This window comes from Sinohyriopsis cumingii, chromosome 17, assembly GCF_028554795.1.
Source record: "Sinohyriopsis cumingii isolate HCF-2022 chromosome 17, ASM2855479v2, whole genome shotgun sequence".
NCBI lineage: Eukaryota > Metazoa > Mollusca > Bivalvia > Unionida > Unionidae > Sinohyriopsis > Sinohyriopsis cumingii.
Genome location: NC_142977.1, coordinates 46,809,779 through 46,828,455, shown reverse-complemented (window position 1 = coordinate 46,828,455; position 18,677 = coordinate 46,809,779). Strand labels below are relative to the sequence as shown.

The 18,677-nt window shown below is 36.0% G+C and overlaps 1 protein-coding gene across 1 annotated transcript in view; it reads left to right on the top strand.

Moving 5' to 3' along the window:
* Positions 1 to 689: 689 nt before the first annotated feature.
* Positions 690 to 18,677, top strand: part of LOC149778543 (band 7 protein AGAP004871-like) — a 69,189-nt gene continuing 51,201 nt past the window's right edge. Inside the window, exon 1 of the mRNA XM_089939442.1 lies at positions 690 to 1,114. Within this exon, the coding sequence (XP_089795568.1) occupies positions 1,033 to 1,114 (82 nt within the window). The 5' untranslated portion in view covers positions 690 to 1,032. The remainder of the gene's footprint in view (positions 1,115 to 18,677) is intronic.

Sequence of the window (18,677 nt, the reverse complement as noted above, 5' to 3'; positions counted from 1 at the left end):
CACAAAAAGTCAATATACTTGTATATTTGTTTTATATTTTTTAGCTTCTGTATGTACTACAGCAGGAAACCTTTGAAATATAAATCAATAAAATAATCCACATTTGAAACCTTTGAAATATAAATCAATAAAATAATCCACATTTTCAACAAAATAGATTTGAAATTTTACATTTGGCCAGGTGATGAGTCTACTAAGTCCTTTCAAAGTCAATGTACTACAAGTGTCCAAACGTGTGTGCTGTGGTCCTCCAAATGTACGTCACGTGACAGAGGTGTGTGATCCTCCCAATGTATGTGCAGAACACACAACGCAATCAAATATCAATTTAGTCTGTCACAAAATGTTGACCCCAGAGACATGATCTTGTGTAAAACCAAGCAGCTTTCTTTCAGTTTAAACTCATCCTAATCTAATCTTTGTGTGTGTGTGTGTGTGTATGTGTGTTTGTGTGTGTGTGTGTGTGTGTGTGTGTGTTTATGTGTGTATATGTGTGTGTTCCGAAAATTAGTTTGTATTTATGTCCACTTGCATGTAAAAAGACACGTATTTTGATAGGTCCGTAAGTGGCCAGGTAAGCTGGTACATGAGTACAACGATAGATGCATTTGACGTTTTGTTTATTGCTAGCTTCTTTGACTAATTGTTAAGCAAATATCGGAAGCTAAGCATAAGAAGTCCTTTGTAGCATAGATGGATAACACTCTTTGCAAGAGCTGACATAAGTATCCCAAGCAACATCAGGAGAATGGCGGATTAATACATCAAAACGCATTAACCAGGATGGGCATGGTAAACTCCTTCCTTGCAAGCTTAACGCCGATGTCTTCGTTATCTCGCGACGGTTTTTAACGATGGATTAAGAAATTATTGACCGCTATTCGAAAGCCTTTGCTACTCTCCTGTGTTCAATAACATCTTCAACGTAGGCTTACAGCCAAGCCCCCTTCAAATATATCAGTATATGCTTGGAGTGATGCCTGCTGTCTAATACTTTGATACCGGGGTGAACAAACGTTGCTAAGAATTACTATGAAGAACTACAAAGCGGAAGAAACTAGGAACAATGTTGTACACCATACTCAGTCTTCGGATCGACAGAAAATTATTGGAGGTAAGGTATTGTAATAAAACGGGAAAGAATCCGAATATTATACAGTACGAACAGATATTTAGCAACTTTAGAATATACATCATAGGTTGAAATGTGTTTTTGATGTATATATTGCAAGAAGTTACACAGTAGACTCGTCAGATAGTTACACAGTAAGCTTGTTTGAAAGCTGAAACTTTTAGTTATGTCGCAGTATCTACCATCAATTTACAAATATATGGTTAATTTACATTATTTTTTTTAAAAATAATTACTTTCACGCATGTTGGATGGTTTCTGATGGCACTTGTTAAGGATTGCTGATGGAAATTGGAGCAAATTACATTTCTCGATACACTAAGGCAGTTGACAAGGGTTAGACTTAGCATGTATAGATCCCGCAACCAGTGGGTTAAGAAACCCATGTTCAACCAGCTCAAATATAGATGTTCCCGTCACATTTCATTCATATAATGTTTTGTAATTTACACCACTTTTGCAAACTTATTTATGTACAATGTGGCTTCATTTATATTTGTGGGTATATAATGACATAGAAAACTGTTAATTAGAGTGAAAACTGTTTTGTCATTAAAAAAAAAAACATTAGCTCACATGTCCTATTTTATCGACTCTAAACATTAATATACCGGATAACTGAAGAACCAAAATGGGACATACAAGCATACATTGTTAACGGTTTTATTTCTTTGTTAGGTTATATTTAATTTGATATTGTTTTACAATTTTAACGGCTTTGCGAAAAATGGCAGTTTCACAGGAGGAATGGAAAATGAAGCCAGTTGGCTGTACCGAAGGCTGTTATTCTTTGAATCTTTAAAGTCTTGTTTAGCAGCAACAACAACCCCACCCCACCTCCAAGACCCCACCCCACCCCCCAAAAGACCAACAAAAAAAAGCACAAAAGCAACAAAACAAAAACAAGAAACAGTAAAATAGGAAATAGGAATCCCACAATAAGGCAATCATAGTTGTATATAATATTATTGTTGTTCTAGGGTTTAACGCCATTTTCAGCACAAAATACGCTATACATGGCGGCCAGTATAACGGGTGGAGGAAGAACCCTGGAAAACCCAGGGAAGATCTACCGACCCACGAGAAGTATATAATATTAGAAGGCTGGTACGTGAAAGGTAAAATATATTTCGCTATTGTATAATGTAGCTTTTTATATTTCCTGAACTGATGAATGGCCTAACTAGCTACACTTTGATCCCTTTATTCATCCACCCATCCACCCATTCATTCTAACATTCACCTACACATCCATTCATCCACGCATGCATTGCACGTAGTACATACAGACAAAAAGACATCGATAGATAAAGTGGCTATAAGCCCATATTTTCAATCTTAGTCACATACAAAATTAAGAAATAAACGAAGAAAATCAATACTTTATTTCCTCTACCGAAAACCGACCCCATCACAGTCTTCTAGTTCGGATTGTGTGTGCATTATAATTATAGGATTAACACATGTAGTTCGTATAATTGAGAACGTGGGCGCCAATTGACAAGTTCTCATCCTCGAAGCCTCCGTTGAGAGGTAAGGCACAACAATACTGAAAACAATGCTTCTGTTGCGAACAAGTATGCAAGACGCCAAAAGCTTTTGTTTTGGTTTCAGAGCAATGTGTTATTGCTCATTTTGAGTTACACGTGCATTAACATTTGAACCCGAACTGATTTCTTTTGCGTCTGTTATATTTGAGTTTGCTTTTGTTCTTTTGTAATATTATATCTCAATAAGACTGAGTGCCCCACTTAGATTTTATCATTCATTTATTTGTTTTCATCCTCCGGCAGGTAGTACCCTTGTTAGTATGTCTCAGGTTTCGCAATAAAGTATGTTTCTTATGTAGTTTTGTCTGTGGAGTCATACAACTTTGTAGGCGGATGCCTCTTAGTGAGTGCAACGCTCTTACACCAAAAGTAGGTCCGTATGACCTATATTTCAAGTTTTACTGTTTTTGGTAAACTTTGCGTCCAGGTCAGTTTCCCGTGCATAGTCGGTTCTATGGTCATGCAACTTATTTTAGTTTGTGTCTTGGTGAGCACACCACTCTTATCATGTTTGAATCAGCTGGCATGGAATTAATATTCTGTGGACACATTTCTAGTTGTGTATTGTATCTTCTCCTAACTGAGGTGAAATACATTGTAACCCTGTGTCTTCAAATGTATTACGGTGCCCCTTCCCCCTCCCCCATTCTCCCGGCAGTACCACCCACCAATTTTAACAACGACAAACATCACGGTTAACAAAAATGTGTAAACATTTGGCATTTCATTTATCAATTTATAATTTCTAACCTGATTGTTGCCAGGCCGTCTCTAACACTGTCGTCAGATATACGGTGACATGTATCCAGACAAGAGAACAGAAGTTTACATCTGCATCGAATTACGATGATTTAACTGGTATATTACAAGTTATTAATTGTATGTTGTTGTTGTTGTTGTAGGGTTTAACGCCATTTTTCAGCACACGATAGGCTATATATGGCGGCCAGTATTAATGGTGGAGGAAGAACCCAAGAAAACCCCAGAAAGAACCACCGACCCACGAGAAGCTACTGGCAAGCTTTCTCACATACCCACATTGGCTGAATCTGAGATTCGAACCCACGCAGACAGAGGTGAGATGACAGTGATCCGTAACGGAGAGCGCGTTATACCACTCGGCCACTCGGGGCCCCATTAATTGTATGTACAACTATAGACCAGTCAGAGGAGACGAATCCCGTGCATATGGAATCTTCAGTTCCACCTTGTATTGAATAGATACGTATCACGATATGAAGAGACTGGAGTTTCCTGGGTTTAAAGCCATTTTTCAGCACACGATAGGCTAAACATGGTGGTCAATATGTATGGTGGAGGAAGAACCCGGGATGAACCAGCGATCCACTGGAAAGCTACTGACAGGCTTTCTTACAAACGTACGGTTGAGCCGACACTTGAACTCAAGTGGACAGACGTGAGATGTGGGCGAACTATAAAGGCGAGTTTCTTAGACTGGCATTTAACAATATAAATTTGTACAGGAGTTATCAGAATGTAGTATAATCGTCGGATTTAAACATTAAAATGCGAAAGCCACAATTTTTATAACGAATTATCTTCCACTAAAAATTTACCGAAGGGAAGCAAAGATGGCGTCGGAAGTCTTTGAGTTTATTATATTCCTTAGACCCTGTTATGGCTCGGTGGCAAAACAAATCAAATGCGGTCCTCGTGAGCAAAAATAGTCCCTTATCACTAATTATGCGTATTAATTAAAATGCATATTTTCAAAAGCGCTACTTATACGGAAGCGGGCCACACAAGATGAAGGACTGGGCTGCGTGCGGCCCGCAGGCAGCTGATTGGATACGCTTGATGTATATAGTTCAATCCCGATAACTTTTAACATCATCTAACGTCAAACTACTATGGTCACTTAGTCGGAGAACCATCAGGGTACGAATTGAGACTAGCAACCTTACATGCTTCTCGAACATAATAAGCAATACATCTTATGCCAGCGAAACATATCCGTCTTTATTACCGATTTACCTTGTGGGGCATATACGATTGTCTGCAAACTGTCTGAAGTACAGAAGAAAATAATTAACGTATGCAAGTCTGACAGGTAATAATATTAAACAGGATATATATATATATATATATATATATATAGAGAGAGAGAGAGAGAGAGAGAGAGAGAGAGAGAGAGAGAGAGAGAGAAGGGGTACTCTGGTCCATTAAGTAGTATTAACGTCTGGAAGAGTGCAATTTTGGTCAAAGTATTTTATTGCCATACGTATCTGCAAATGGTGTCGTGCTACAAGCTCTTACGACTTGACTTAGCCCATCCCCTACAATCGATATGAAATTTGCATGGATAGCGGCAGTAAATTAATATGATTTCATACAAGTATAAGAAAAGATACATGATGATTCAGGCACGATGAGAGAGAGAGAGAGAGAGAGAGAGAGAGAGAGAACATTAGTCAAGTAAATATCAATTAATGATCGTGGTAGAAATTGGCACAAGTACATAACACAAATGAGTAGTTTATGCGCTAAAAGTTAAGATAATCATGTCTTTATTTGTTAAAATTAAAATTACTTGAAATTTATTGCGCAGAGAAACGAAATTGTGAATACTCCGTAATTATGTAAAGCGTTTCGTGTATTAAATATATATTTGGGACAACTAAAATAAACTGTTATTAACGTTCCATGTAAAGTAAGATGATCGGAGAGCAAATTATTATTAGGCTCTGGTACAGAGAGATGGTGGACCAATTTCTTACGCTGTTCAATATAGTATTTGAACGGCCCCAGTGGCCGAATGGTCTAAAGCGCTCTCCGTTACGGATCACTGCTATCTCACCTCTTTCTGCTTTACCCAGAATAAAAAAATACTTTTCGACGAGAAATGTCTGGCCTGTCAGGCAGCAAGCGCTTTACATCCACTGACAAAATAGTTGATCTAAATTTAGTAAATTACCTTTACTTACTGTGCATTACATGTCTGAAACAAACATGTTGCCTGTTTCAACTATTGATCCGAAATATGGGGCTTCCATAATGTACCTGACAGAGAAAAAGTGCACATTAAATTTTGTAAACTTATACTGGGTCTGCCAAGAAACACATCATAGGTTTCTGTTTTTTATTAAATTTTAAAATATATCATGGATTTAGAAGAATGTACTCGGAAAACGTTCGATATATTTGAATTCGTAAGTATTGGTTTCGGATTTCAGATATGTCAATTAGCAGCATTCCAAGACAATGTTACAATTTCTAATTGACATGGGGTGCAATCTGTAAGTTTTGGGCAAATGATGTGGAAAAAAAAACAACACTACCATATTACTAAAATACGAATTTGATAGCGTTTCGTTAAGACAGAGGGTAACTACGAACGACTGTTTTAGACATGATTTAAAAATAGTGTCATGTAAGCACTGACAAATGCTATTGACGGAATGGATAGATGACGTTTGTATAAGTGCCCTAAAGGTAACTTCTCGCCGCCAAAATATTTAGATGACCAAGGGTATTCATATTTAGATGACCAAGGGGATTCATATTTAGATGACCAAGGGGATTCATATTTAGGTAACCTAATGTATTGATTAAAAACAGGAAATTTACGAATTAAAGCATCATAGCGGAAGGTATGAATAAAATTCCATTCGAAAATAGGATATGTCTGATATGTGACGTAGAAATAGGAAACAGGAATCACTTTATCATGACATATCGTGCTTATGCTGAACAAAAGAGAAAGTATATACCTTTTGAATATTACAGAAATGTAATGAATAATTGAAATCTCTTAATGACAAATTTAGCGTTTATTTGTAAAGCATTGAAAATTACAGAAGTACTAGGATGCCCTATTTTGTCAGCTAACTAGGTATGTATTAAACTTGACAGCTGTAAGAACCGACTCAGCGCTTAGACTATATCTAGGCATTCCATCATGTATAAATAGTCATGAACTATAAAGTGAACAATGTATGTAATTAGTAATATTATACCATGTACATACTTAAACCATGAAATGATGTACCGCATACTAAAATGTATGTATTTTTGGCCAAGTGGCCTACAATATGAATAATATAGAGTGTTATTATTATTATTATTATTATTATTATTATTATTGTTATCATTATTAATTAATTAATTAATTAATTAATTAATTAATTAATTAATTAACTGCTAGTTATGGACAAGTATACTGCGACACAGTGATGCGTAAGAATCTACAAAATGGCGACACTATGGTGGGGTGAGGGTGGGGTGGGATATCGGGGTGGATCCCTATGTTGCGAAGGTATTTCCTCCTCGTACCATGAACGACCAATTTATGTTCCCATCTGACAGAGATTACACTAGCATTCTTGCCGCTGATAATGCTGAAACAAAATCCAAGTAGACACAAGTTCTGTCTTCACCACCGTCGTTTGTATCCAATATTATTGTTTCAGAGGCCGTATCGCCAGTCTCTAGACCGTCACGTTCACGGCTGTGGTATTCTTAAGATGAAGGATGCCGATGTCCGAGTTGTTTATGAGCATCATCTTTTCTTTAGTGTCGAGCTATGTCAGTTGCGCCAGCAATGATGGCAAACCCTAGGTAAATCAGAGCTTGGCACCTTTCGTTATTTGGAGATTTTCAGTTGGCAAGAAATTCGGTCGCATATTTTCTGTAATGTTACAATTCTTCAACTCTTACATTTCATCAGCCGCGCCATGCCATGATTGGAAGGCGTATGTATGTATGTATGTATGTATGTATGCATGTATCTATGTATGTATGTATGTATGTAACTGTGTGTGTGTGTGTGTGCGCAGGTAGGTAGGTAGGTATATATGGAGGTATGGATCAATAGATGGATGGATGTTTGGATGGATCGATGGGTGTAGTGATGAGGGAGAGAGGGAAATATAAACATATAGTTAGTGTTTAATAGTACATCAGAACAGTCACGACTATACAGTGCAGAGTAAACGTTTGAACAATGGCCAGAGTAACAAACGTACACAGATTTTTAGGAAAAGAATCCCTTCAGAATAAAAATAAATACCTATGACAATATGGTGCAAGATAAAATGCAATGATCTGAATTTTTTTGCAAAGTTTATAAAAAGAATAAAGGCACAAAACTGAGAATCTTTGAAATAAGGTAGTGTACGTGGTAAATGTATGGCATCAAAGTTTGTCAGACAATAACATTAGTAGTGGGTTGATTGCTTTACTTTCGACAAATAAATTTAGAGACTGTTACTGTATGTATCAATGTGTTTAAAGTAAATTATTCATTATATCAGACAACCCCAATATGCAGGCGTTGTTGAAATGTTAAAGTGGCAAAGGTGGATAACCTGTTTATGCGCATTTCACATATATCCCATATAACAAGGTAGGCAATCATGTGCAATGAATGACACAAAACCATTTTTAGACAAAGGACAATGAATTTAATATATACAAAATATATTTGGTTCTCGATCTACTGTCTTGGACACGTTTTTTTATAGAATGAGACTGACGGGTTTATCCCAATAACAGGCCAGTCTTCCCTTGCACCAAATGAAAGCATGAAATTTAAGGGGAAAACAAACAAACAAACATGAGAGCAATTTCTTATGGCTTTCTGTTCTAAGCACCGTTTCCGGAATTACGTGATGCTACAACAGCTGGAGCTTTCTGAGTCCACTCAAGATATATAGCTGAACAAATATAAAGAATATAAAATGGAGAAAAACACTGTGTGAAACAAATGTGTTCATATATTAATAAAATATAAGATATTTATCGCATTCATGCAAATCCATAAGTACTTTACAATTCATTCAAATCAGCTGTCAATGCCATTTTATCTCGGACGTGACAGAAAATACACCATGAGGATTGGAACTAGTAAGACTGAATGTAACAAGAAGATAATGAGATGCGTGGCTAGATTATCACATACTGATGTGATCTCAATGAAAGATTCCAACAAATGTAGGAGATACAGCATATTTTCAATTAATAGATAGCGATTATCGTATGTTCCGTTTACTGAAAGGGAAGGCATATAATTCCTTAATTATCTGACCTCTTTAATAATTGACACACCGAATGTCAGAAATATACTGTCATTTGGGATTGAGCACAGCAGTTACTTTATCAAACGTTCAATTGACAACTACATGATATCATCACAGCGGACCTAGTGGTTAGAACGTTCGTCTCGGATGCAGGAGGTCGCGGGTTCGAACCCCGGCCGAGTCATACCAAATACTTATAAAGATGGTACTAGCAGCTGCCTCTCTAGGCGCTCAGCATTAAGAGATTAATGTTAGTACTTGTCCGCCTGGTGTCAGGATAATGTGACTGGGTGGAACATGATGCTACATGTGTGCGGCATGATGCCCAGGTGCTAGACTTCACTATAAACTGCCACAATGCAGACATCGTAGCGATATGACTGAAAAATTGTTAAAGCTACGTTAAAAAAATCTAAATCACACACATACACACGCTATCAGAGCGCACCTGTTAAGTAGGGAGCGTTTGTCAAGGAGCCTGGTCTACGACTGATAGCGACAGGTGGGATTACAATAGTTATCGAACCCGCTTCGTCTGTCTCGCAGTCAGGCACACACACACACACACACACACACACACACATCAAAAGGACCGGGTCAGCTGGTTAGTAAGTGCTTCATGTTCCTAGACGCCTACACTTTCGGGGCTGTATATAGGTTGCTACTGCCAACCTATCACTACATGTGAAGAGCATTTTGCTTTATCGTATAAAACGGGAAGAAACAGTTCAACATCCGCCCCTGTAATAGGAATTGACAACGCAGTTTGTAGATTCAAAAAGGCTAACGTGAGAATCAATATGCATACAATATGAAGGCTCGTTGATGCTTTTAAATCTTTTGTTTTTGGTCATTTTTCGGCACTTTTAATACATTATGGCCCCTATCTTACCAAAGAAATTGTAGCTAATTGCCTTTTCCAAAAACACATCAATACAGCCGACCCGGGCGGTTATCGAACCCTCGACATTTGGATATCAAGTCGCTCCCTTGTGAAAGGCTAGCCAAAGGAAGTGGGTCATAATATAGTAACTCGATATATTCTTGAACACGACAGTCTGCAGCTGCGTTTCTTTTCCGTGCTTTTGGATAAAGATATAGTAGTGTTTTCAAGCGGTAGAATAACTCTTGTAAATGTATTGTTATTTCGTCAGACGTTCCAATCCGGAATTTTGGAGCACCGCTGAAATCACCTGGCAAAACAATATGCTTGTTAATAAGTACAAGTTACAAAAGCGAGTTAGCATACTCTTATAAGACATTTTTTTTACTATTATGACAACTATGTGCTGTCCAAAGAAGACAACCGATGAAAATTTATTCTATCTCTGTTCTGGGGAAATGTACTTAAAAGGCAAAAAATACATTATATTCTTTATTAACTTCTGAAAGTGAACTTATAAAAGTTACAATGTCAAACTAGCTATAACAAGTTGTCGAATGTTTTAAAATTTATTTCTGGCGAAGTTCGTGAAGTGAAAATGTCCATGCAGAGCGAGATGCACATCAGAAATCATTCGGAATATTTTGTTGTTTTTCTACCAAAATCCATTTCAGAAAAACTTCGATTGAGTGATAATGGGTAAAATGGGGGGATAATCTCCGTAAATTGCCTGATAACTCATTCACTCGCTAAAGACTCTTGGTAAAATAGAACCGTGTCAAAAGCGATATGATAATTTTAAGGAACGATTTAGAAAAGTTCAGTAGAAGAATAGTTTTCAATAAGTTCATGCTTGAATCACAAAACCTGGGAACGTTTCGCCTAAGAATAAGACATTTCAGTTAAGTTCAGTTATGTTCACATAACGTCATTTCATAAATACGTTTATCACATAGTTGGTACACTTAACATAAAGAATGTGCAGTTTCATATTTTTGATATGACAACATATCAAATATCACTTTATGCGATTCTGATTGATGAACATATGCCGAAGAAATTCTTGTGTAGTATTATCTTTTTCTGATTGGCTGAACGTTGAAAGAACGTTACCCAACCACAACAAGTTTAAGCCGTAAAATAAATCTTATCATCCTGTGTTAGAATTCCGAATTTGTCTATATTTACTATAGTCTACTGTTGCAAATCGAATAATGGAAATAACCGGTCACAAATGCATTATTGTAAATCTGGAACATCTACACCCGAAATCGTCCCTTCACATATCCAAGAAGCTGATTGCTTAAAAGTAAACTGATAGTGACGCACTATCGCTGTTCAACATTCCAGTAACGGTAACCGAACTAAAAGTACGTGACATCTTACTGAACTTGCATATACATTCTGTGTTGAAAGGTTGTGCTCTTTGAGACAAAGATTTTTTTAATCGGAAAGACATTTGCTCTTTTTGAATGATAATTGGTAGAAATAAAACTAGTTAAGTTTACTATTTATAGAAGAGCGCAAAAATACCCAGGGACTAATTTTTACTCGCACCTAAGTCAGGATGAATGACATTATTATTTCTTTTTCTTTCATTCCTTTTTCCTTTAAAATAGAAACTTCGTGATAAACATAGTCTCAAATGGGTAATGCTTTAATATCAAATTTATTAAATTCGTTTAATAATGTAAATTATGCAACGAGTTTCATAAATACAATGTTAAATTATTATCCATTTGTGGCCCTCTATGAATGCAATGATATCTACTGTAGTATTTCTAATGTATTTTTCCAGTCATCAGCAATAAGGCGCAAGTATATTCTTACTGATCGGGAGACATGTCCAATCGGAACGTTCTCAGTTTTCTTCATCACATGTTCGAAGAAAACAACAACACTGATGTAATTAATGGCCATTTTCAAATGTCCTCAAGCCCGTGGTTGATTTGAAGTCGTAATAATTTAATTGTCGTCACAATGACTAAACGGCGTGTCATCACTAACAGCAACGTGATCCATTCAGAACATTCTCGTCTCTTTCCGATACGAGTCGAAAACCTTCGAATCTCTAAAAAAAAGACAGGAAGGTCATCGTAGTGATACTTCCCAAATTGATAAATGTTTAGCGGACGAACATTCAGGTAAATGTGAGATGAATAGCATTTTACAATGTGACAGATTTTGAATTCAACACTGGAAACGCTTCAGCAATCAATCAAATATCTGCATATTTAATTTTGTTGTACTCCTGCAACTTTATAATGAAAACAAAAGAAAGAAATAATGTGGTTCCAATTGTCCAAAGTATTTATTTGAGTTGCTGCTAGTGATGATATCTCATCTATTCACTGTGACATTAAGAACTTTTATGGCGAGACAACAATGTTCTTGGTGGCAGTTCAAAACGATATCCACATTTCCTTTATTAACAAGGATCACCGGTTGGGAAAGTATTGTGTGTGAAATTTGCAGTCTTACGTCATTAAGCAATAGTATGTACGAAATGTACAGACATGTACATTTAGGCAGTATTTTGAGTGAAATATACAAACTTGTGACAGTATTGTTTTTTTAATATTCATACTTATGACATTATTGTGTGTGAAATGTACATACTTCTGACTTGAGGCAGAATATGTGTGAAAGGTTCAAACAAAGGCCATAAGGCAGTATTGTGTTTGAATGTAGACTTACGAGGAAACGAAGATCTTAAGGTCGTTTAAACCTGCTGTGTAAAATGGAAACAGAATGAAGCAATAATTGTTATTTTAATTTGTGTCTACTAAATTCAAGGAACAAAGGACGAAAAGGCAACTGCAGAGGCTTTTGTATAATGACGAAGAATTAGATCACTTGTTTTACCTTTGTAGAATTTATCAATTACATATCGGGAATAGTTGTGGAAACTTGCATCTTGTTATCTTTTGACATTTTCGCTAGCCAAGGTTCCGATATGATAACAATATATGCACCTTGGCGGATCGACATATATTTTAGTGCTTTGTCCTAGCGACATCTATCGGATTTCATGTGTTGCCTCACTTAATTTGTAATGCCAACTAACCAATAGCGTGTAACAGTGGTGCATTGTACATCGGTCGAAACTGGTAGAGGCAATTGACCTAAAAAGGATACTTTGTAAGTTTAACATGGAAAGTATGACTACGTACGATCTGAGGTTGAGAAAGTGAAATGTACATTTGTTCACTTATGGTATCTACGATTTTTACATTTTATTGAACGGGCGGGAAGCGGGGGTTGCGAGGCATTTGTACTAATGAATACTGTTCTGTGGAAGAAATACACGTTAATTATTCAGAAGCAATAGATGGTTGCGATTTCATTTTCTTTCATTTGTACCACTAAAATGACAATATGCAATAGTAGAAAACAATATTTGGTGCCTACAGTTACTCTTAAATATTTTGGAACACCGCTGAAAATGGCGAAGGTACACGGCAAAGTTGGTTGATGTTCAATATTCACAGTGTATATCAATCGGATTAAAATCAGAACTCCGCTGTCCTACGTGAAGATCTTACTAGTGGTCATGTTCTGCTGACCTTCGAATTGGCCAATGGAAATCCGAAACCTGAAAGTGAATCAAATCGTTCGTCATACATTGATGCTCTTCAGCCATACTGCTCAGACTCCCAAACGGTGAAAATATAAGACTTCCTTTGATTGGCTGATACAATTAGCTATTATAATAATAACAGAGGTCTCCAGATATTGGCCCCTAAGCAGTCGCTGTCTGATCTTCACGTAGGACAGTGGAGAACTGATTTTAAATTTTAATCAGATATATGTGTGTGTTGGCTTTATATATATATATATATATATATATATATATATATATATATATATATATATATATATATATATATATATATATATATCAATCATCTACTTTGAAGTTTGGGAAGTGAAACGTATCTGCGCATAGCCAGTAATCTATGAGATGTACATCGTAAGTAATGCTTAACTGAGTGCACTCCAACCCAAACCAGCTCCACTGATTCATTCAGTGATCAAAATAAAGAAACTTGTGGGTTCCATAATCCCTTTGGATATAAACATTTCTTTGTTTAATATGGATTACCAGAGGTGAAAATCAGGAAATACCTTTTCTTTCAACTCCCATCCCTGTGCAAAAATTTCAGACAATCTGAATGACATAGTTAATGAACGAAATCGACTGATCGTTCCACCTATTTTTGATTGACACTAAACCCGAGACGGCTGGACAGAATGCATTCATTTCAAACGGTGATGATGATGACCATAATGGTTGTATAACAAGAGTACATTAAAATTCTTGAAAATATGGCAGATGTATAGAAAAACATAGATAACGATAACACATATTACCAGTAATTTCAAACGTAATTACTCCTACTGCGTCAGCGTAAGCACATATTTTACTCAGTCAAGTCCCATACCGACGCATGCTTCTCTAGTTATTCACTAATACTAATTATGATCAAGTTCTGGGACATAAGGCCCCAAGCTAGCAGATTGTTGATGTATTTACCAACCGCAGTTCGGAAATTAGCGGTGCTGGGTAATGAAATTCGTCTAGGTCTAAAACTGCTGACAGGCGGAATTGCTGGCTTGCTACTAAGCAGCAGAAACATGACAATCCATTTAACACCGGAAAACCAGTGAAATAAATGTTAGTGTGTGCTCACACTTTTTATGTTTATGCTTGTATTAGGAAGTATAGAATTCATACAACGGTGTACAAACACGCTATAACTACTATAGAAAGAAAGTGTGAAGGACCCGTAAGGAAAATTTAATTTTTTTTAAAAAAAATTGAGAACTGCGCTGAATCATTACTAATTCTATGTCTATCGAAACATTCAATCAAATTTAGACCACATTTTCATATCTTTATCCAAATACAAGTTTAACGCTATGCTTTCTAAATCTTAATTTAAAAAAAGGTCATTCCTTACATTTTAAGAACGGCTTAGAATTTGTTTTGTTCACATATATGCTTAAATTCTTGACGGTTATTTAATCCAAATAAATCTTTTGCCTGTTTTCAAGTCTGTTGAATAACATTGTACATTATGTTTGATTAGCCCATTTTATAGCAACATAGTGCATTTGATAATATCTTGTTTTAGCGTTAAATACGGTACAATCGTGATATCCGATGGGTCAGAATGTAATTTTTAATCACTGCATGTCATTTTGAGGAGTTTGTTGAACAATATGTCGGCCTTTGTCATCATTAGATAAACATGATCTTTATTTATGTTTATCTCGTGCAAAATTACTGAAATATTAGACAATATTTTAATAGTTTCCTCACCAAGCCTCAGAACATATGAAGGTTTTAATCCCGGTCGTGTGTGTAAGAAGTTCAAATGTCTTGACACAAGAGACAGAAGATTTTGCAATTATAAAAAGCGTTTGGCAGTCGCCTGGAACAAATAATTGGATGTTATTTCGGAAGTGATTTTACTTTCCGGATCTTAAAAGTAAAAGAACGGTGATGTGATACTCTCTCTCTCTCTCTCTCTCTCTGTCTGCGACCCTAAATCAGTCTGAACTGTGTTATGCAATTTGATTTACGCAGTGAATTATAAGTCTTCTATCATCAAGTGGGATATTCAGTCTGATTTACTACGCAGTGGCTTACAAGTCCTTTCAATTTGATTTACCCGGTGATTATCAAGTCCTCTATTATTGACTGCGTCAATTTTTTTTAAAGCGTTGGACTTAGATACTCTGAATGAGGCTGAAAAAGAATTTCAAAATCGTTTTTATGTAAAGTTTCCATTCACATATTTGACAACTCAAGAAAGAACTGAGGAAACCATTTAATCTAAATTTGAAACAAATTCAGTTGGCATCGTGCTTAAGTAGCTGAAAAGATACAGAACGGCATTTCTGACATTAGAGAGAAATTCATATGTGACGTTTTTATTTATAAATCAGACCTCAGTAAATCAGAAATTAGGTCGTTGTAAATCTTTGGTAAGAAAGCAGGCAGCTGGAGGAATTCCACCATTGTCATGGTCCGAGATCAGAACAATTTTGGAAACGGAGCGACTATTAAATGATGGAATATTACCAGACTCTTTTAATGCCAGTTTCTCATTATATGAATTTGGAAAGTTACGTGATAGTGGTTTTCATAGACATCTTAATTCCGAATAAGTCAAGAGGTGTGTATGTGGGTGGATGTGGGTGGGTGTGTGTGTGTGAGAGAGAGAGATTTGGAATTTTAACGTAGCTTTAACAATTTGTCAGTCATAACGCTACGATGTCTGCAGTGTGGCAGTTTATATTGATGTCTACCACTGGGGCATCATGCCGCAAACAAGTAGCATCATGTCCCACCCAGGCACATTATCCTGACAACAGACGGACTAGTCCTAATACTAACCTCTTAATGCTGAGCACATTGTGAGGCAGATGTTAGTACCATTTTTATAAGTCTTTGATATGACTCGGCCGGGTTTCGAACCCTTGACCACCCGCATCTGAGGCGGACGCTCTATCCACTAGACTACAGGAGCGGTCGAATAATTCAAGGTCAATATATTTTTTATCTTCTTTCTAAAATTCAGAAACCAATAGAAAGTTTTGGCGGGCGCGTAGGTCCGGTGTTTCAGATTCAAGGTAGCCGGAACGGGTTGCCCATGGATAGAATTCAATTCAAACTATTCTGTTCAGAAATAATTTTCATATGTTAAAGATTCAAATTTGTTGGGTTTTTTCCAAGAAAAACTTAGTAAAATTAAACCTCTTAAAAACTGTATTCTGGCTACATCAGATGATTGTTTTGAACTAGCATCGTGCGTGATCATTGTTTGGCATGCTTGATGATCGGTATTCAAATCGACAAGACAAGAAAAGACAAACTCTATATTACACTCAGGTTACAATAGCAACATATGGGGAAAATAGTATTATCTCATTCTGCATACGTGTACATCAGCCATGGACGATATAACTTTATTTCCTCACAGTAAATGCAATTTAACTCAGATTGACGGCGTAATTACAGTAATTACTTAAATGAGATAAGATCATGTTGAAACTTAATTACATAGATATTGGTATGTTTGGGAAGACATGTTGTAAACTACTAAATATGGAACACAAACGAATCTCTGGCAAATACTTTACAATGATGAATCTACAGTACGTTTCTCTTCATTAAGAATGTAAACAACAATGAATTTTTATATAAAATAATAGAAATAAAAAAGCAAACAGAAGAAACGGAAGAGCAATAAAAACATCGAGTAAAGTTGGTTTGAAATTAACGAAATTTCGATAAAATAATATCAATCAGTCAGATAGATTTCTTAAAATATCAAGTTTCTCTTAAGTACATTTAGTCTCGTATTGAAGTGCTTGGTAGTGGTTGCTTTCTTTTTCCTCTGAAATAGCTACATTCAAGGAGATAATGAAATTCATCACCCACACAGTTCTGCACGAAAAGCGTTCACAATTTTTCATATCTAGGCGAATTCGCCCATCTTCCCTTTTCTATCAATAAACAGCGATGATCCATATCCAAATCGATCTGATGAGGAAAGGTTAAATTTACTATTTTTATCGTGAAAAAAAGGAATTTATATTTAGCAAAATTCTCCAGAAAAATGGTCAGGTTTATTAGTGTTATTGTCTTCGCCTGGACACAATCCGAAAAAGAACAAAATAAGTCGTTTTGTCCTTTCAAACCTTTTCTTCATCATTTATTATTTTTTGTTCTAAGAATTGCGCGGGACTGTTGGGATAGATTTAATCGCCTCTATCTACCCAAGTTTATCTATCTATCTATCTGTCGGTTCGTCCGTCCGTCCGTCCATTCATTCATCCAGCCATTATTATTATTATTATTATTATTTACACAAAGGTACATGTTATGAAATGTTTTATATCTTAGGAAGTTACTAATAAATTAACATCAACTAGATGTCAGTTTAGATAGACCATTAGTGTGTCATATAACTTCCAAAATTATTTACGACTGAAGGGCCTGATAATATAACCATACAATAGTACCGATCGATGGGCCTAATGATATAGCCATACAATATTACCGATCGATCAAAGCTATCAAGTATATGGTTATTTTGTGATTATTCCTTGTGGATTTGCAACCATTCCGTAGCATTTGTGTTTGCGTGTGCGCTGAGATTTAAACTGGCGGAAAGATAGATCGAGTGAGAGAAAGAGAGAGAGTAAATGTTAACTTACCGTGATCCATCCTTAGATTATTAACAAGAAGTGGATCACCAAGAAGGTCTTATAAAGCATTGAGGAACGTGTATTGTTTGTTGTAGCAAGTAATGTTTTCATCGTGTGCATGTAATTGGAAGAATGTAGAGAATATACACAAATATTTTTGTTGAATTGAAATTCCGGTTTTGACTTCAACCTATTTTAAATGACCAAACCTCTTTTTAAAAGCCACCATCACATGAGGTGCAGCATTTGACGTTGTTTCAAATATGAAATACATAAAATGGGAAAATCTTCTATCCAATAGTTGATTTAAATGAAAATAGATATGAAAAAGGAATACGCCAAAGTAAAATCTGATTTTAACTGTGTATCGTCCACCAATCCCCATGGTACCTCAACATGTGTAACTAAATCAGATCATGTGTGCATATGATGGAAAATGTTAACATAGATACACGACCGGAATATGATAAACAGAAAATGCTTCATGAACATATTTGACTCACAAACTTGATTAACACAACCACAATTGTTAGAGAAACGATAAGACATGTATAGACCACATATGTCTAAGACACCATGAAAATAGTATATGTGTCATACATATATCTTAATGACCACCAACCTCGTTCATTTTATTAGAAATTATAACTGTAAATAAAACTAACAATACAATTGAGTGTAAACTAAATTGACATGTCAAACGTTTTAGCTTGGTATAGTAATATTGAATTTTGAAAAAGCCATTTTATTTTTACTAACTGGCACTTCCCAACGAAAAGGAGACTGCAAAATGATATTTTTGTACCCTGTGGACATCATAAGATTGAATGTGTTACGCATGATACGTTTTT